A 21,551-nucleotide genomic window follows, 5' to 3' on the forward strand; every position below is an offset into this window, starting at 1 on the left:
CTGAGCAAGTAAGGGGCTAGTCATCTCGAGGAGTGAAGGATCCTCTAAGTCTCCCCAGAGTGTGATATCTTAATCATTAGATCTCTATTGATCGTCTGTCACCACTCTGCTCCTGCACTGTTTCTACTGAACATTCTCTACTGTATTTACTTCACCGCTGGGAGCAGAGACGGCAGCTTAGCAACACGTAATTAGCAAGGAAGTGATGCCCAGACCATCAGAAACCCATCACCTCCTCTATAAGGCTGTCCAGCACTGCCATGATGTGTGCACAGGTTTGTGTACTCATCTCTGTCTGTGTGTGTCAATATGGGTGTAACCTGACTGTGTGTTTGTCTTTCCGACTCTAAATGTTGGTAAAGTGCCCACTGTGCCGACAGTAATCCCATCTCCAAGCTGATCAGAGCTCAGTAGGACACCGTAAATCTACAACACCACAGGTATGCGTGTGTGTGTATGTGTGTGTGTGTGTGTGTGTGTGTGTGTGTGTGTGTGTGTGTGTGTGTGTGTGTGTGTACGGCCGATGCAATGATCCCTCAAATATCAAATACTTGTGACAAAAATATGTAATGAAGGCAGGATATTTTACAGTTTAACCACAAATTTTCTTGTCTAAAATGACATCAGTGCACTGAAACAGTTAACTTCACTTGGAATTTAATAATTAGAAATAACTATATATAAAAATGATGCACTCTGACTCTAATTAAAACATACAAAAGGCTCTATAATGCACAACATGACCGTATTGTTGATTTAATTCAAACTGCTATCAGAGACGTCTTACCAGCAGATGTAATTATGTATAAACATTCCTATGTGATATCAGGATGGCTCATTATCTCTCATGACCTGTTCAGTAAAACCTCAAACACACTTGATGTTGTTTTTGTAGATGAAGCATGATGAGAAGTTTCAGTCCTAGATAAGGTCTGTGTTATTGACCTGCACACAAATGAGACACAAACGAGGCCTTTACTAATAAACTGATCAAGCACCGGTCCCTAGATGAAAACATCTGTGAACTACAGTAATATATGCATGTAGATTAGTGACACTGATATCTGGCAGCCTTGGAAATGTTCACAGTCTGACTGTTGTGGGTTACGATTGGCAGTTTTACCACACACACACAAAAGGAGCTTGACAGATGGCAAAACTTTGTTCCATCTTTGCTGTAACAGGTAGTCTCGCTGTTCTTTTCCCATAAGTGTAAAAGAATGTATATCTGTAAATAATTGATGACACATACATGACTGTATGTCCATTCATTCTGTGTATTTAGCAAAAAAAAAAAACAATATCAACACCTGAACTACTGCCTCTAACACTCCTAAAATATTGTTTCAACAAAAAATAATAATAATAATTTTACACTAGCCAAATGTAGTATTTATTGCAGGTCTGTTGTACTAGATAATGTCACATAATACAGGTGTTTGTGTTACTGTTATTTTGTCCAGTCCCTGCATAGTTTAACACAACCCAATATAACAACCTTGCAAAGATATAGGATCCTATAATGTTCCATATTGATTTAATTCCATGGTCATTTTGGAGGCTTTTGAGGCTGATGTGTTGATAAATTGAACTGAGTTGAATCATCACCTCTCTGATTCAGTCTACAAGGTTATCTGATTCACAAAGACATTGAAGGACTATTTCATTGGATTGCATTATCTTATCAGGTGTTTCTGATATTTTGTCCATCCCTTTAAATACAGCCACAGAAAGCTCAAAGATTGTCCCTGATACTGGCTATAATCTTTTATTTACTAAAAGAAACGTCTTTGTGAAGAGGCTTCACAGACCAGTGGGATGGAGCTCGGTCCATGAACTGTACTGCATGTTAAACTCAAAAAATCCATCTTGAAGAAGATCTTCCATCGAATGTGTAGTGGTACTCTGAATACCGCAGCCAGGCGGGGCCGGTCGCCTTCCACTGGGTACAGCTATTGATCTGTAAGATCAGAATGAAATTATTCTGCTGCCCACACCAGAGTAGGCAGAGCCTGCTGGAATACTGATGACCTGCCGATGGCCTTCTCCCACAGCTTCCTTCACCGGACACACCAACAGAGCAGAGAGAGAGAGAGAGCGTCTTGGATCTGAGCTGGGAATATTGATCAACTATCTGGTCTTCAGATAGGCAGATAGGCCGACTTTTCCTCTTTTCTTCCTTCCTACTTTTTCACACATTTCTACTCAGAGCGGGTTAGCACATTACCTGTTTTTCTCCCTCGCTCTCTGCTCGCACTCCTGCCTTCCCCTTAGCAACACCCACTAAATAACTGTGAAGTGAACCTTTTTATTAAAACGAACACTGTCCCCAGCAGAATCCATACTGTGCTCCCTCTGCCCCTGTTGCTACTTTTCTCTTTCGTCATCTATCTTTAACCTTACCAACTCCCTTCTTCTCATCCTCAAAAACTCCCAGGTAGAGGCCAAAAATAATAAAAATACAATCCATAATTGATGGAGCCTTGTGGATGAGCGGTGAAAAGGTTTCAGCTCAGTTCAGTTCAGCAGATTCTGTCTTTATATTTTTTGCACTTAAACACACAAACTCCTAAGCTGAGCTTTAATAAACGAGCTGAACAAAGCAGGACAAGCTGCACAGGTGCTCAAATTAAAAAATGGCAGCAGACTGTACAGTGAAGAGGCAGCAACGCCTCTCCTGAGCCTAAAGCACTGCTGCTGTTGACTATTGATTGGATGTCATGCTCTTGCTAATAAAGGATAAAGTCAGCTGTGTGCCAAAAATGGCCTTTGCATTGCAATCAGCCAGTGTATCCAAACCTCTCAGAGGTGAAGCTGTGAGTAGAAGTATGAGCACCAGAGAGATTTATGGCTTAAATGACTTAAATCTATAACAGCACAGAAAAGCTTTGGAGCTGCCACTTTAGAGGGTGAAGACATTCTCTGCCTCAAACCATGACGACTGAGCACTACAGAATATTTTGAACAGTGCAGGAAGTGTGTGTGAAAGAGAGAAAGAGAAAGAGATTACGTAGAAACATAACAAGGAAAGTCCATTTGGAGCTAAAGCTAAAATAGCAGATATACTGAAATAACTCAGCTGGGTGTCAGACGATAAGAGGACAAAGACCTTCACTGAATTATAGAGTGGCAGGCAAAGAAAAACTGAGGCAGACGGCAACAGAGAGGGAGACAGTGAGAGGGGGGAAAAGGCGTGATTGGTTAACCTTGTTGTGCATCCACAGCAGCCTGCGAGTGAGTTTAAAAATGTTCACGTGTACGCATACGCATGAGGAATGTTTGTATAATTAGACAGGAAGTCACCAAGAGGGATAAGCAGAGCGGGGGAGATTCAGAGCTATTAATAGACTATCGATGGACTGATTATCATAATAAAGGGTGGGGGAAGGTGGACAGATGATGCAGTCTCAGCGTGCGTATGTGTGGGAACGAGGAGGTGAAGGAGGGGGAGAGTTAGTGTGTGTTTTATATTAATAGTTAATACTTGAAGCTTAGATATCATTATTACCTCTAGAGGTTTAAGACTCATTGTTGAAAAAAAAAAAGACTCCTACTTGAAAAGACTGAGCAACAAGCCCAGATGATGAACGACGGGGGGATAAAATGTTCTCATGGCTCCCACCTGAGCTTCCACCTTTATGTCTCACTGCGCTCTTATACGGATTGTGTTTGTCTCACAAACCCCTCTTGGTTTCAGCCTATATCATCCATCAGAGCCATCAGGCTGCTTTGGGATTCGAGTGAATTTCTTACAGAGGAAACACAAAATCTAACAGTTACTAAAAATATTCTCTAAAAGGTGAACAGGCGCATCGCTCTTTCACGATGATCCCAAGGTGGACTGAATGAGGCGGACATGCAGGTACAGATTTTATAGCACACCTGTCCTCTAAGGGTTTAGTTTATGTCCAACCTAACCTGATATTACTGCATGTAGTGGAAAGAGACACATTTCTTGTCTGACTGTCTTTTATCTGAATTGAATCATGTTCCTCAATGCTGCTTGTCCAACTTCTTCAAGCCTGCAGATCCATCCCTACATACTGTTTGCATGATGTGCAGCCAAGCACAAACATTTACTTCAATTTCTAGTACAGATCCCAAGAGCTCTTTGTGCAGTATTTCCCTCTAAAATCTATGAAAAAGGTGTATGAGACGAAGCACAAAAGTTAAGAATTTTCCCATTCAGTGTAATTGTGCAGCCATAAAAACCTCCTATCTAATTTTAAAGCTACCCAAGGGGGAATTTAAGGGGAACATTGGGTTTCAGGAAGCGAGATACAATCCTGCAACCACATACAAAAAAAAAAAAAAAAAAAAAAAAAATACAGAGACAGAATACAGTGTCCTCAAAACCCTGAACTTGTTTACCCAGCATCCCTTTCAGCACAGAGCAATCAGAGCACCATGGCAGCAAGAGAGCAGAGAGGAATGCGATGACTGTCTGTGTTTGTTTGTCTCTCGACACACACACACACACACACACACACACACACACACACACACACACACACACACACACACACTGCTGCTTCTTTATTTATTTACTGTCTCATTCTCAGCCTACCATCAGCCTATCTATCTATCTATCTATGGTCTTGTTTTTCAAATTGCCCTCCATTATCCTTTCTCTTGCTCCTCATTTCAAATTTACCTCATCGCTCTTCCATCCATTTCTCATTCACTCTCACTGTCCACCCCCCCTCCTTCTCCCTCTCCTTCTCCTTCCCGGCTGGCAGATGTGAAGTGTGACAGCAGGTCTATAGGAGAGGTATGATCGAGCACACACACACAGACATCCTTATTTACACTACAAAGCCCCGGCTACAGATGCAGCGACGCAGCATGGCAACACTGACAGGAGTGTCTGCTACCACGACAACACGTCAGTGCCTGGCAACACAGTCTTGCCATGGTAACAAGCTGGAACATCTACATTAGCTGTACGAAAACAATATTTATGTTAGATATGACACTCGGCCGTTTTGCATACACAGCCTTTTCACTAGTTACAGTCTCAGGGGTCCTCAGCTCGAGTCCTTTTGGTCCGCAGAGCTGCAGGTCTGTGCTTCTCGCTGCCTCGCACTTCATCAATCAATTACTGTCACAGCTTGGTCACTGAGAGCTCACACCTGGTTACCTCAGAGTAATTCAGCTGGCGTTAAAGCGGCCAGGTTTGACTCCGATGGGGATTGCAGGCTGGGAGGACTGGGGGACTTGGATGTCACCTCTCCAGTGTAAATCACTCTCAGGGGTTGGAGGATGCTCTGCCCCCACAGAGTCTGTCTCGCCGCAGTCAGCGGTGAGATAGTGTGTGGGACGTATGTGAGATTGGGCCGCTAGCTTAGTTAAAGATACACTGAGCTTAAAAGCTAATGGCAGATTGTTGTATACACACTGTCTTCTAGTGTTCTCACAATCAGAGACAGACATCAGAGAGTTTTAAAGGCTGATTGAGCTGAGATGAAGGCCTGCAGTCAACATCTGGTCATCCAGTTTATATAAAGCCTGTATCTGTTTTTTTTTTGTTGTTTTAAAGGTTGTATAACATGTTGTCATGTTGTCACAGGTTGTCATTCGTCAGAGGACTGACGCCAGGGGCAGAGCAGAGATATGGACATAGGATAGTGGTGTGGTGTGCTGCGGAGGAGCACAAACTTTTTTTTAAGACCGTGATGGACAAAGAGTGATAACCCTAATCCCTGGAGAATTTTAGTTTCTGTCTGTCTATTTGTTTACTTAAATGAACTGACACTAGGTCTGAGCTCAGAGCACGGTTGTTGACACAAGAAGAGGACTGGCCCGTCCGAACCACCCAGTCGAGTGAGCGATGACACGGGGGAATGAGTGGAGCTGAGTGAAGTGGGTTCAGGTGAGGCTGCATCCTTTCTTGTTGTTACCAACCAAAGGGATTTTGCATATATTGCGGTCTGTTAGCTGGTACAGCACAGAAGGCTTGGTGGTAATTTAATCCTCAAGACCTACAGTAATAACAAAACATTTCATCAGTACCACCTGTGCCATCACTATGTGAGTGCAGAGAATCAAATCTCCTACATTAATAGCTTGTATGAAAAGTTAAACTATCCTGAGAAACACAAAGAGGGAATTTCTTACTAAAAAGGCAGTAACTTTGGAAGCTTCCCACAGATTCTTTTCTCAGCTTTTACTGAAACAAACTGTGGTGTTTGAATGTCTCCATTTAGAGTTTGGAAGTTTTTTATTAGGAAAACAGTAACAGCCTCATGTTACTATACAGTACATAAAAATTATTCCAGTGGGCTCCGTGTAACGCAGATTTTAAATTTGGCAAAAGAGAGCACTGGTATTGGATCTGTGTTTGGTATCAGCCTGTACTCTAAATTTAATTAACAGCGTCATTGGAAGAGAAAAGGTTGGATTGGTGCATCCCGACATATTTGGAAATTTTGGTCATTAAAATTCATCAAAGCTCTGTGTATTTGAGCTTCATAACCTGCTTTTGTCATGATGACCTCTCAATGACTACAACAAAGTGATGAAGAGATGAAGGAAAAAATGAGAGTAAAAACAAAAAGTCAACATCCAGTCAACTAAAACTAAACAACTAAAACCTGATAAAGTTTTTTCAGGTTTTAAAAAACAGGTGCATCAAGTCTGGAGTTCCCTCCATAAAGTGTCTGTCTGTCAGGTTGACTTGCGGCTGCAAAGACAACTGTGTTTGTCAGTGGATCTACGTCTGGCGTAGCCGGTGCCTGGGTGACATTGAGAAATTGCCGCTGCACTGAGGTGTTTCCTCTGGTGATGGAAATCAGCCCTGATAGGCTGAAAAGCACCTTTATTAGTCTGCAGTGCTGACTGACGCAGGACGACAGTGGGGGTCACGATGATGCACACACACAGAGCTGGTGTGTAATGTTTGGTATGCAGTGTGCACAGCTGTGTGTGTGTGTGTGTGTGGAGAGAGGTAAAGACTGACCAGAGTAAACAGTTAAGCTCTCTGAGGTGTCAGCGCTCGCTGACCATCACAGGACGAGCTGCTCACTGAGCACCCGGCTCATCACTGCACATTACTCTGATCTTAGAAGTAGCACAGACAGACATGGGGGGGGGGGGGCGAGGGGGTTGAGGGGTAAAACTACAGACAGGAACACAAATAAAAAAAGGCTTCAGAAGTACCTCATTTTCTGATTAGCTGCTGAGTGAGAGGATCATACCGTACGGAGGAGAGCAAAAGAGATGAGATGACACCTGTCCAGAGATTAACACGGAGAGCCCTTTGCAAACATAACCAAATCATTAATCATGTTCAATATTTGCTATTTTCATTTCATAAAATTCATATCATTCCCTCGCAGTCTCTTTCATCTGTGGAACAACATTAATCCAGTGTGCCAATCAAACTGCAGGGAGCACAGAACCACATCAAAGCATGTCAGCCAGCCCTTTAACAAGAGCAAGCCAGCAGGCAAATCACTCCTTTAAGGAGAGAGTCCCTGTGGGGATGATGTATTTCTCTCTCTCTCTCTCTCTCGGATAGAGGCAAGCACATACAGCCTCGACACAGAATAGTGTGTAACACTCCCATTATTCATTTATCAGCTCAGCCTATTAAATCTCAACACACAAACAGAATAATCAATGCGACACTGTAAAATACACATATAGTACGTACATGTACATTCATGCATAAACACAGTGTGATACACAATCATTCTCCCACAGAAACACACACACACACACAAGATATTAATCTTATCTTTATCACATCATTCAGCTTCACTATTATCATCCTGACAACCATCCTTAAATAAGCAAATTAGGGTTAAGGCCCACTTACACAAAAACTATGAAGATGACACAAATCAGCAATCAAACAGGAATAAGAAGAATGTGTTCCAACTTCAAAAGCGTCCAAAAAAACTGCACCTATATTCTCGCTTCAATTTCAGAACATTTTTTTGGGATGAAAAAAATCCTTTTTTTTTCTTCAGCCAGTCAAATTAAAAATCAAACACAGATGGGAGGTGGGAGAGTTTGGTAGCTCACTGCAATGACAGCTTCCTTTGCTGAGGAGATCTTCACAGATGAAGGTTCTGAGGGTTCGTTCGGAGGTGTAGATATTTGAACGTCCATCTGATTACACGTTATCAATAGCATAATGAATGAAACTCCAACTTTTCTACAACAGCACACTGGCAGCCGTGTCGACAGAACCAAAAGGTCATTAAAGTGTGAACGTACGAATGACTGTGAAGAAAGCAGAGAAAACTACAATATGAGAACTCAGCTGGCAGACACATTGATCACTGTCGTACTCGTGTTCCTTGGACTAAGTCTGGAGCCGATGACTGTTTTTTTTGTTTTTTTCCAGCTCTTTAAAGGACATCACTCTCTATATCTATAAAGGAGTTCACAACAAGTTGATGACAAGACATGCTTTTCTTGCTAGCAAACACTTTTCACACAGAACTCTTTGGACCAAATCATGAATGATTTTCCTTAACAACGAAAACATTCACTGAATCTGCATTGCTAATTATTTTGTCTGTTCAGAGACAGCAGAAACCAACTGTAAACGTGACGTTGAGTTTGACATGATGAGCATGTTAGCAAATAGTTTCTTATTTAGGTACGGAGCAACATTAGCATTTGTTTACAGTTGTGTTTCTGCCCACCTGATGAATGTAAGTCCAATATTTACTCTCATTTTAGCTCTGTCATGTTCTCCACCGCCTCCTGAGGAAAATATCAGGGTCTTAGCTGTTAAATACTAAAAAGAGTTCACCAGCTGGTTCCTAACTAGCTTCGTCTGAGACTTCGCCTGTCTATCGTTTGGCGCTGGGCAGGTAGTGTGGTGAAAACAGCTGCTTGGTGTGGCCAAAATCAACACTGAGAATGAACTAAAACCATAAAGGTGGAAAAAAGTTGCAGAGTCAGGAGATGATTCTTTGTGGATTAATCACTGTGAGAGTCTCCTGTTATACTACACGATTATTTGATCCATTGTTAAAAAGAAAATATTGATTCTAGCCTCTTTAAAATTATTCAGTTCATTTTAACTAAAGCTCAATCACCAGCATCAGTGCAGCCTGCTGATTTGCAAATCTTTGCATATTCTGTCTCAAAACTAATTCACTCGTCATAATAATAAAAATCTTCTGCAGTAAAATCTTTCCAAGTGTAAAAGGACTTTAATTTTCTTCACCATCAATAAAAATCTTTGAAATGATTTAGCTGAAGATTGACTCAGCAGGAAATGGAGATTTTACCAGATGTCCGATAAGAAAATGGATTCTCTCCAAGAAAATATGTCATTAGAAGACATACGATGTGGTGCTGGTGGTTACTTGCAGCCTTTTTTACTTGATGTATATACGCATACATTTTTTCCCAACATAAACTAGAAAACATTTTCTGTATTACAGCATTGCAGTTATTTGTTTCTATCACTTGACTTTTAGTTGCTAAATGTACTGTAGCATTTCTGTGATGTTTTCCTCTTGAACATATTGTCCATTAACAGTAGATGCACCATTCTCTTTGTAACGCAAAGCTGGTCGAAAAATATAACAATCTATACCACTCTTATTATAAAAAATGATCAAATATTAATGTACTTCTTCCAATATACATGTATGCATCTACATACAGTATGTCATGCTAGTGTTTTTGTTGGGAATGAAACATTTTTGAGGCATGTTAACAATGTTCTGGTCGTTTCTGATCCTTTAGGGAATGAAATGAGCTACTGAGTTAAACTGCATGTTGGTGCACCGAGCCGTATGAAGCATTTTGCAAATGTGATCTAGCGCTAGTTATCATTTACATAAATAACCTGCAATTTTTGCATTAACAACACCGTGTATGAAAATCTCCTGCATGTATCAGGGTTAAAAGGTGTCATTTTCCACACATTTCCTCACATCGTCGTGATAGCCATCTTCATTACTGCGATCATTATCAGCGGCATCCGTCATCTCTATCACCATCACCGTCCTAAGCGTCTTGGCCATGTTCCCCATCAACATCTTTATCTTCTCCTCCTCTGTCGTCTCCAGAGGAGGATTCCCTGTCGGAGGCTGCGAAGCTGCGGGGCAGCATGCGTCCAGAGCAGCGGATGCGAAGTGACAGAAGCTGCATGTATTTATAGGCTATCTGAGTAGAGAAACGTGCTCACTGTTGAAGCTATTTTTAGAGCCTTTTACTAATGCCTCTGAGTAGAGTGGAAGAGAGGAGATGGTTCTCTCGGGAATGACTTACGAGCCTCCCTCATATCTCCCTCTACCCCCATTCAGTGCACGTCCGCCCTTCTGCTCCCCATCTCCCCCCCTCCATCTCTGCTCTGCTCATCCCTGCAACCTCTTCCCATCACTCCCATTGACTCTCGCTTTCTAAATTTCCATCCTCCGTCTGCTCTCTTCTTCCCTTCCCATCTCCCCTGCTGATCACTGCCACTTTACCACCACCTCTCCTCCTGTCTTCTGCCGTTTTTCCATCTTCTCGCCGAGTCGCTTTGCTCATGTCCACATCCATCATCTTCCCTGCCTTCTCTCTCTCTCTGTTTACTGTACCCCCCACCTCTCTGCTTCTTCTCGTATATTTTCCAGATCTTCTCACTCATTTAGCCCCATTTCACTGTCTTCCACTCTCGGCTCCTCTCATATCGAAAGAGGCACTCTTACTGTTCGTATGCAGAGAGCAGAATCATCAGAACTCTCCTCTAAATTCCTCAACAGCAGGTGCTCCGACAGAAGCTCAGACTCATTTTCTAAAGTGGTCAAGCGATCCCTGTAAATGAAGTGAAATTGTGGCTGTGAATTTCTAATCTCAGTCAAACTATCAAACATTGACAACCTTATCAAACCTTTCAGCCAGCAAACTGTGATGCCTCTCTTAAGTTTTATTCCTCTCCCGTCCTTCCCAAATTCTCCTTTTCTGCCATTTTTGTTTCTTCTGTTTGACCCTTTTTGCAGCTATCGATTCACTTTAGCACAATTTGATTTCTCTCCTTAATGTTTATATCAGTCTGAGACAAGTCTCTATCCTCTGGTGAGGATGTGTGTGTGTGTGTGTTTTTGTGTGCGAGTGTGTCCTTAAAGGGCCAGCTCTGCTAGTGTTTGGCATGTGTGCTTGTTGAAGTGCGAATGCATGTGAAAAGGAAACATGCCAATAAGCAAACATTCACAGACAAACACAAAAGCAAACACACAGCAGGCAGCCTGGAGGCAACAATACATTATGTGAAAAAAGTTATTAATATCAGATGGCAAATTATCACATTCAATTCATTGTTTTTTTTTTGGGGGGGGGGGGGGGGGGGGGGGGGGGAGAACAGCAAAACCTTGCAGCCGAGTGATGTAACAGGATGCAGGAGTTGATGTCAGTATGTGAGCCTTCTAGCTGTATGAACACACACACACACACACACACACACACACACCTCCTCCCACGTCCTTCAGTGTGACAGCATGTTGTGATGCAGAGTGGCGTCTGCTTGTCAAGCTGACAGACTCGCACTGACAGCATGGTCAGAGCGCTGCAGACACGGGAGAAAAACACTGATTATATAATGCTCCAAACCACAACAACAAACAGCCTGCCGGCCACGAGCAACACAGCCCTCAGGACCATCATCCCTGTTCCTTAGCCGTCTGATGCCGTGTCACTCTGATGCCTGAGCAGCGCCTGCTTTTGTGAGTCTGCCAGGAAGTCGTGTAGAGATGTATATGCAGCATCTTCATATGCAGCACAATGACCTGCTGACCAAAGGCAAATTAAATCAGGTCAGTGAGATTAAGACAAGGTTGGGGAGTTACTGTAATATCACATGTATTTGAATTAAATTCGAATATTCAGCGTATGATTCAAAGCTGCCACGCAGGAGGTCTATGAGTTTCTATAATCTTCATTACACTGTATCAGCTTTGTTAAGTGATAGGCATTTAATTATGGGGATGTCATTACCGCTCACACATCAGACAGAATAAATGTCTTTCCATTCTCAAGAAGAGCTGGAAGGCGGCTTTAATTGAAACGTGGTGACAAAGCCATGGTTCATCCCACCAAACTGACCCGTGCCATCCCTCAGATTCGACGGGGGCTAAAGTGTGCAAGGACCTGCAGTGTTGAACCTCAGCCAGTCCCCATCACCTCAACCGTCGCCCTGTTGGTCTGCTTTCGCTGCACTATTACACAGCCAACAGGCTGAGAAAGGCAGAAAATAGGAGAAGGAAAAGAAGGAGTCGGCTGTCTGGAGTTAAAATTGAAAAGGAGAGAAAATGTGATCGGGAGAGGTGGCGACAAAAAGAAATGAAAGAGCTGAGCGAAGGAGGGAGAGGCCGGGGAAACATGAGAGGGAGCTGAGAGGGAAAGCAAAGAAGACGACAGGAGAGAGGGTGGGAGGGAAAGGAGAGGAAAAAAGAGAGAGAGAGAGAGAGAGAGAGAGAGAGAGAGAGAGAGAGAGAGGAGAGGGAACTGTGCAGCTGTGGGAGCATATTAAACAATCACTTCTGTGTCAGCAGCTCAACACACCAGCAGAGGACATCTTGTATAGTAGAAGCGCTCAGCCGATGCAAAAACATCACTGACGTCAAATCTGAGCTTTGCTTTCTCATGGTTCTGTACCAGATTCTGCCAAAAAGGCCCGTTGATTCAACTCGACCACCTTTGCTTACAGTACACCCAGACAGCATGACTGAGGTTATTAAGAGAAACATGCCAGACAAGAACAAACCGCTTTAACAAACATCAAATCAAAGCACACCGATCCACATGCTGCATGAAAGGAATAACGTGTGTAGTTTGCAGAGTCAGGCATCAGAGCGGCTTCAGTCTCCAGAGAAGCTGATTCACGAGCTGCTTGATGTATTGACAGCAGGCGGAGCTGCTGGGGACGGCATCCCCTCAATGTCAATCACAGCAATGACATCGTCTCCCAACAGGCAACAGGCAGACGCGCTGAAAACACAAGTGCTCAATGTAAGCACAGACTCACACGTCCACATTCCCGCAGGCATTTAGTGTATGTGTGAGGATGTGTGTGTGTGTCCAGCATGTAAAGATGTTGCCATTTTGCAAATTTCTCACATACAGCTTAAAAAAAAACATCTGTCTAATATATCTGAAAGAGTGACGCGTTATTATCTTTCTATATCTGTGTATGTGTGTGTGTGTGTTGTGCATGTCTAGCGTGTGCTGAAGGGGGTAGGGCATCACTGCAACGCAAGCCTCGAGACAAGAGGGTGGTTGCCGTGGAAACCTCAGGCTGAGAGCTCGGCAGCCGGACGATTGAGGGAAAAGAAGGAGCGAGAGGCGGCGGGAGACAGAGAGAGAAAGAGCGTGTGATCAAAAAATACGAGGGCAACATCCCGAGGGCAAGAAGGGAAAACTAAAACAGAGAAAAAGGAAAGGAAATAGGGCTGGAGGAGGAGGAGGAGGAGGAGGAGGGAAGGGAAATTATATCTAAGAAAGCGAGAAAGACAAAGAAAGAGACTATTACATTAGGAGAGGAGGAGATCAAAGTGGAGTGAAAGAGAGGAGTGAGGGAGTGACAGAAGGCAGGAGGGAAGGAGAAAGGAGAGCTAGAGGTGGCGTGACGTCGACTCACAGGGAACGGTGCGGAGGTAGAGGTTGTCTCTGATGATCTGCTGGTGGTCGTGGTCCACTGAGCCCTTGGAGAAACGCAGGTTGAGGTAGTGCCGCAAATCCTTGTCAACCACCCCTCCTAAAAACAAAACACAGCGATAGAGAGTTTAGAGATAGCCTCTGTTTGACATTTTGTTGGAGTGATATCCAAAGATCCCATTGGTCCCTTTGTTTTAAGAGACTGAATATTGTTTCTAGATCATTCATGATGCAAGTGACACTGTCCTGGAAACAAATGCATGTTTTTCACTTCAGTGGAAGAACAAGCAGTCCTGCCAGTCATTAAAAACTCATGTAGTGCAGCACAACAGCATCCAAACCCCACATGTTTCTTCATTTTAGATTGTAGTGCAGATCCAAATGTTTCCAAAGATATCTTGGGTTTTAATATTTGAATATTTCATTCAGTGTAAACATTGAATAGCTTCATTGAAGAGTTACAACAAGCGGATATATAAAAAGGAATCCGCCTATCCAACTTTTTTCTCTCCTGATACCGATTCCAATACTTCAACCCAGGAAATCTACTAATATGGATTACCGATCCCATACCAGTGCTCTCTTTTCCCCAAATTTAAAATCTGCATATCACACTGTGTGGGATTTACCGGAATCATTTTTATGTAAGGTGACATGACGCAAGGGATTGCTGTGGCACTAAAAACTGTGACGGTTGACCGCCATGACTGAATGAAACTGTTCACACTGAACTTCCCAATGGCACTGACGAAGAAATTGTATTTAATGTGGATCGGTCACATCACTTCGTCCCTAACAGCATTACAGTATATGATACTGTCAGACATGAATATGACCACAGGGTAAACAAAATTAGAAGACTGTTTGTTAAGATTTTGTCAAGATTTTGTGGTTAATTATGAGGCAAAATGGTTTAATCAGGTTGAAAGCTTGAGCTGATTCTCACACCAAAGCAATACAGCAAAGGCTACTACACACGCTGACACACACCAACACACAAATCATGGTAATTGTGTAAACCAGTGATCCCCTTGGGGCTTAATGTGCGGTGTCAGCAGGTTGGGTGACAAAAGCCTACAGAGGACAGAAGCTCACACCACCTCATCTTTGCCTCTCTGTCTCTGCTGATTATTCGCTGTAAAATGCTTCTTTTCACAGAACGGAATCAGAGAAAAATAAAAAATGACAAACATCAGCCTTTAAAGTGAAAGCAGGAGAGCAGGCCAACATATCCGTGCCGCACACACACACTGTATGATAATGTCCATGAATAGTTTCTCCTCCCTTCATCCTAAACCAAAGAAGCCCAGGAGGATGAGAGGAGGAGAACTTATTCCACACAACATTCAGTATGCAAGACTATCACATCTGACAGCAGGAGGGATGAGGTTACATGCCATGCATTTACAAATGACAGAAATGTCTTCTCACTCATGCATACTCTAGCAACCTCCTGCCAAATTGACTTGACGGCGTTTGGCCTACCGGTGGAGATTAATTCAGCGCCTACCTACTCGTTAAAGAGAACATACAGCATACCATTGGAGAGGAAATTCTTTACATGAGCTCCCGCTGTGCAAACACATACATGTATGTTGGTGACACAGGTGACTGTGATTCTGCAGCAATGAGTCCTTTTGGAATAACATCTTATGTAAACTGACACCATTTTAGCAAGGCTGTGAAGCACTGTGAATTGCTTCAGAAACAGGAAAGCGAGAGGAGAGGAGAGGAGAGGAGAGGAGAGGAGAGGAGAGCAGAGGAGAGGAGGAGAGGAGGAGAGGAGGGCTCCTCTTTTCCTCCCCTTTCTCCTCTCCTCTAGAGGAGAGGAGGAGAGGAGAGGAGAGGAGAAGAGGGGAGGAGAGGAGAGAGCCAGAAAACAAAGGCAGACAGGATGAAATCTTGATTAACATTAACAATGTCGCAGCCTTCTGATTGAAATGGATAAACATCACGTCAAACAGCCATGTAATCACACACAGTCATAGACCATATCTTTGACGTGCACAGACACTGACACATATTTATACATGCAGACCAACACACACAGATATATGTTCAGAGAGAGAGAGAGAGAGAGAGAGACAGAGAGAGAGAGATGGAGAGGCAGACAGAGAAAAGAAAAAGGCAGTGCAGTCCAGGCACCTCATCAGCGGCTGGCACAGATGTTGATAAAAGCGGTCCTTTCTCCACAGGTATACATCCACAGACAGCCTGTCCTCCCAGGCGTCCTCTAGCCTCGCAACCAACCACCGCACATCTCCTGCCGCTTCAGTGAAACCTCACCGTCCTCCTCCTGCCTCTGCTTCTCAACCGCTGCTCCAGCACACAGCACACAGCAACCGGCTGCAACCAATTTTAATCCCAGAGAAGAAGATGGTGATGGGGGGTGAGGGGGAAGGGAGATGTAGAGAGACACGGTGAGATGGAGAGAGACGACGACCATCGGGAGAAAAGACAGGAGAAGGAGATGTGCCAGTGGGAAGCCGGGCTCCAAACAACCTGCCAGCGGATTGGCCAGAGAGCTTCCACAGTCCTGCAGCAGCCCCTATCTGCTGCTGCTGTTACTGCATTGGAGTGTTCGTGCATTTGTATGGTAATTGTTTGTGCAGAAGACGGAGAGAGGCTGAGAGAGAGGGAGACACTGAGAGTGAATAGGAAATAAATGTTTATGTGTATGACAGCATTTCTAAATGTGTGTCTGTATTTCTGTATGTGTGTGTGTGTGTGTGTGTGAGCACACCCAGATGCTCCCTGACATTCCTCAAATACTCTGCGTCTCGCCCACCAGATGCTCTCCCTGCTTGACCTTGTGTAAACGTCACCATCTAGAGAAAAATACTGTGAAAGGCAGCAGCAGCAGCAGCAGCAGTATGTGTCATGCTGAGGTTACACACACTCGTACACACACGGAGGGCTGATGAGCTCACAGCTGCAGACGCCAGTAAAGATGCCTTGAGCGCCGTCTCGGACAGGGTTTGGTCTAAATAGAAGGAATAAACAAACACCAACACAGAGACATATGATCATGATATGAGTTCTTAGCTCAAGGCGCAGTAGAGTGTGGAGGATGGGCGTGTTTAAAGAAAAAAAAACGGTTCAAATTTAGCAACCTCACAGTTAAACCTGCTGCTGTAAACATCACAGTCAACTTGTTCTGTGGCTGGCTGCTCTGTGACAAAGCAGGAAAAATTCTGGGGAAGACAGTTTTATAGATTTCCAAAAATTGTGGCACATCGAGGGGGAAAAAGATGACGGCCGCGATCAATCACAAATTCATCAAGGCTGACAGCAATCAGTGCAGCTTCTGCTCAGTGAAGCATTACATAAGTCCATGCAGGTCATGCAGTGTCCTGTCCATCAACAGATCCCACAAAAACCAAACAAAAAATACCAATCATGTTGTAACACTTCAACATGGTGGCCCATTTAAGCTGTCAGCTCCATATTCCCCCCCACCCACCCCCTGCAGCAGCTGCTACACACAAACTGCTGTGACTGGTGGAGCTGCTTCCACCACAGCAGCCACCTCCTTATTAATCAACACACTGCAATGGTACAGTGGGTCTCTATGGGCTGGTCTGTTGAATTTATATGTTCAATATCTCCTTGTATATGTCTGTTCTGTTACTGCTGGGCAAGTTAACGGCGCTCCGAGTGTATAGCATGCTGCTCGGATCCACATGTCGAGAGAAGTGAGTCCGTACTGTGTAACCATTTGAGTGATAAACCATTGTGACTGCATGAAAGGGAACATCAGGCCACACCAAGGGAGTTGGTTCAACCAGCTAAAGCTTTCCATTGTACCCAAGGAAGGCCAAAAAGAAATTTGTTTTACAGAGAGAGATGTATGGATGTTGGCAGCATACACAACACAATCTGATGCCTTTGTTGCTTAGCAACACAAAAGAAGCAGATTTGTTTACACAGCTGCTGAATGCTGCACACTGCATAGCCATACTCCTGAGCAACACTGGGTCTAAATCATTTCAACCTAAACTATATTCTGTGTATTCACACAAATGAAACTTAACAATAATGTAAAATTCCAACATATTAAAATCATTAGATTTCTTTGAGAAAAATCCTAACATCCAGCATTTAAAAAGAATACACAACCAAAAGATGCAGGCCTAAAAACAAAAACAACAAAAAAAAGCCTTCTCTAATATTTCTGTGCTGAGCTTCAAGCAGTCTTTCATTCCAACTCATCTGGGCTGTCATCAATGTGAAACTCTAGTCCATAGTTAGACTTAAAGAAAAAGAGCATGTTTTTGTTAAGCTTTGAATGAAATGTCAATGGCTGTTTGACTGTTGGTCATGTTTGCCTTTAACTGATAGAACATTGTTGAGACACAGATCGGACATTATATTTGTAAGCATGATGTTGACGGCCATTTTCAGCCAGACTAGCAGATCACCACTTTGGTCCAAACTAAAGTATCTCAACTATAAGATGGATTGTCATTAAAATTTTGTACAGATATTTCTGGTCCACAGAGGATTAAACCTACTGACGTTATCTCAACAACTATCGGATGGATTACCGTGACATTTGGTAGGATAAAGTGTTTATATTTTAGCACCATCATCAGGTCAAAATTTCAATTTCTCCACTTCTCTGATTTAAGACCAAATACCTGCAAAGCTAATGACATCCCCATCAGCTTCAGCTGTTTTTTGTGTTTAGCACTTGTTAGATAATTCTTGCATACTGTCAAAATAGTATGAAGATACAACTATGAAGATATATTTTATATCTAGAACACATATCACATATCTCTGGCATTGGATTAACTAGACTGACTTGTTACTTCCTTCGAATTAAAATACAATTTATCTTTTATCTTTTCAGGGTGTTTCTGTAAAATATTTTTCTTGTTGTCAACAAATGTCAACAATGAATTGATCATACATACTTATCCAAAGCCTGATATATCATATTCCTCTGTGCAACACCTCCGTTGATGTCCAAAAACTATTAAAAGACATGTCAGTGAGCCACACCGCTGCACTGGGTGACATGTTCCTTCACTACAAAGATTATGGGCACATTAGATTGTTTAGAAACGGCTCTAAAGAGTAATAACAGCGATCACGTTTTCAGTCTCTGGAGATTAGTCTGGTGTAAGGAAGATGCCACTGAGCATGCACAGGAACTCCTTTTACAGAGCTTTGCTAACTTGTGCTACATATCACAACCTCTTGACTTCATACTACATTGTAAATTTCTCAGAGAACTGCAGCACAAAGTCACGCGCAATGACATCTGCCTTACACAGAACTACTCTCTGGAGACTGAAATAAGATTGTAGTTATTACTCTTTGGAGCCGTTTCTAAACAAACTAATGTGCCCATAATCTTTGTGGTGAAGGAACATGTCATCCAGAGCAGCGGTGTGGCTCACTGATGTGTTTTTAATACTTTTTGGACAACAATGGAGGTCTATAGCACAGAGGAATACGATATATCAGGCTTTGGATACACACACAATACTTTTCAATTCATTGTTGGTTTGGCTCTGCACATGAGATTTGTTGACAGTAAGAAAAATCTAGAACAACACCAGCCATTATGTAAAGAATTGCACTTGTGATCTCTGCAACTAAGCACTTTTATATTCATTTAGCTGTTTTTGCACTGTCTTCATTTTGAAGCGATCATGCATTTGTACTGTTTGTCCCTGTGATCTGTCTAAATTGTTGCATTATGTGATTATGTTTTTTATGTTATACACCTGGCTGCAACAAAATTTCCCCTGGTGGGATAATAAAGTTTGACTTAATAATAAAATTTGACTTGCCATATCCTTTAACATTATTCAAATGTTAATGTAGGTTCACCAGCAGGCCTCTGTACTAACAACGTGGTGTTCTTCTACAACTGTGTCTGTGGTCTAAATACCAGAACAAGCAAACAGCAGAGCCCACAGGCTTGTTCTGGTATTTAGAGCACTCCACCAAAGAGCCTGTAGTTTATTTCAATTACGATTGTTAACAGGAACAAGTAGACGTGACCTGAACTCCATCACTGTTACTCACTGGCTGTCTGCCTCTTGCTGAGCAGTCAGGCCTACAGTGTTTCATCCCCTCAGAGGATTTGGATTTTCTCCTCCTCATTTAACCGGGAGAAAGTTGAGTTTAACTTTTCTTTCAAATGTATTTTTTTTAATATAATAAGGTTTTACCCAATATAAAAGGAAGTTCAGCTTATTCTTCAGGTCCCCTGTTACAGAGCGACCACATATTCAGTGGAGAGCTCTGTCAATTTGGACCTTACTTCCATTTTTGAGATAAAAATTGCTTCAGTTTTAGCTTCGTAAGAGCGACAGAACAGATGCAGCATGATGTTTTTGTTGAGTTGATGTATTTTTTTCTAGTAATGAATATCTGTTTGTGATGAACTTAAGTTTACCATTTAACTTGTTGATGATGTCACTGATTGTAGATTTAACTGTAACAGGTGGTGGATATTTGCCTCACTTGCAAGTCGCTTTGGATAAATGACAAAATGTAAATGTAAATTTAAGGCTGCATCTGATGCTTGTTGAAGAAAAGGCTGTTATTCATCATTCCATATTCGTTGAGACATTTATACGGCTGAAACTACAGCGCAACATCAATAAAGTTGCTTTATAGCAGGCCTGATAATAATGCAACTTTTCTCCCGGAGGTAGCTAACTGAATTACTTAATCCTGCCCTCAACGCCCTCAACAGGTCAAGATCACACTCCAACACCTGTCACTTATCTTGATGAGCCGTCTCCCTCGAAACAGCATCCAGCCTGAGGCGAAACTAAACAGCATACAAAATACTCGCTCCCAAGAAGATGAGCGAACAGGCAATCTTTTATCAAAACCGCAATGCCAGGGTGTTCTATTTTAACACAACACTGACATCACTTTCTCTGCTGCTCTGTGCCTGTTACTTTTATTCCTGCAGCCACTGGTGGGTACAATATATACTCTCTATTTGGCATTGGTCCTAATTTTCCACTTTTATCCAGGATGATCGAAAATCTGCTGGCTCAAAGATACTTACTGACAAAATCTTTGACAAACATTTTTTACTTGGTCCATTTACTGGCTTTGTCTGGAGCTTTCAATTGCATGGCACAATCTTCCTCAATGGATGAAGCTGAGCAAACTCCATCCACTGAGGAAGACGTTAGATGCATTAACTCATCAAACTTCACATCAGGTGTTACTGAAAGCTTTGGAAAAAGCGGATAAAAGGACCTTGACTTACAATTTTTTGGTCAAATTACTATTTTCAAGGTCAAGGATGAACTTTCAAAATGTATTCTGTTATTTTTTTGCCTTAAACCGCTCGGCCATCAGGCAACCTGTGTTTATCTATTGTATCAGCAGCTCTTAGTGACAGTACAGTACAGATTCTTGAGTACTACTCTCTTCTAACAAGGCAGTCTGCATTGTTTGTATGTACACCATTAGGCCTGAGGGGGGAGGAGATAGATGTAGTAACCAACAGGAGCCATTTTGTTTGATTTGGGAAGGCATAATTAGGTCTGACATGCCCACTCTCCCACGAGGCCGAGGGAGGAGAGAAGCACAGTCGTGCCACATTGATTCTCTGAGTTTCTCTCCTTACAAAGTTAAACCGCTCGACTCTTAAGTGCAAACAACCCTGCAGTCACGCTTCCGGAACGCATGCCCGCATGCAAACTCAGAGTCTTACTGTACATGCACACACACAAACACACTCTCATAATCCCAAGATCACAAGAGAAAACGTGAGATGTAAACAACGTGCAACATTATGTAAAAGTTGGCCAGACTCTCAATCTATCAATGTCAAAAACACACATCAAATATAACCTTCCTGTGCACCCTTCACTCCTATAAATCTTTCCTGTATTTTCCGTCATTCAAACACAGACACACCTGACATGCACCACAAACACACAACTGATCCAATCCCAAGC

The 21,551-nt window shown here is 42.7% G+C and overlaps 1 protein-coding gene across 4 annotated transcripts in view; it reads right to left on the minus strand.

The window, feature by feature from the left end:
• LOC121897888 (membrane-associated guanylate kinase, WW and PDZ domain-containing protein 2-like) overlaps positions 1 to 21,551 on the minus strand; it is an 88,329-nt gene that overhangs the window by 44,317 nt on the left and 22,461 nt on the right. For 3 of the 4 annotated variants that reach the window (XM_042412676.1, XM_042412675.1, XM_042412674.1), the window contains one exon: positions 13,589 to 13,705. Coding sequence is in view for 2 of the 4 variants with exons in the window: in XM_042412675.1 (XP_042268609.1) it covers positions 13,589 to 13,705 (117 nt within the window). In the remaining 2 variants the exon portion in view is untranslated. Of the gene's footprint in view, positions 1 to 13,588; positions 13,706 to 15,750; positions 15,832 to 21,551 lie in introns of those variants that run through there. The other variant, XM_042412677.1, reaches the window with a different exon arrangement.

Source organism: Thunnus maccoyii, chromosome 5 (genome assembly GCF_910596095.1).
Source record: "Thunnus maccoyii chromosome 5, fThuMac1.1, whole genome shotgun sequence".
NCBI classification, from domain to species: domain Eukaryota; kingdom Metazoa; phylum Chordata; class Actinopteri; order Scombriformes; family Scombridae; genus Thunnus; species Thunnus maccoyii.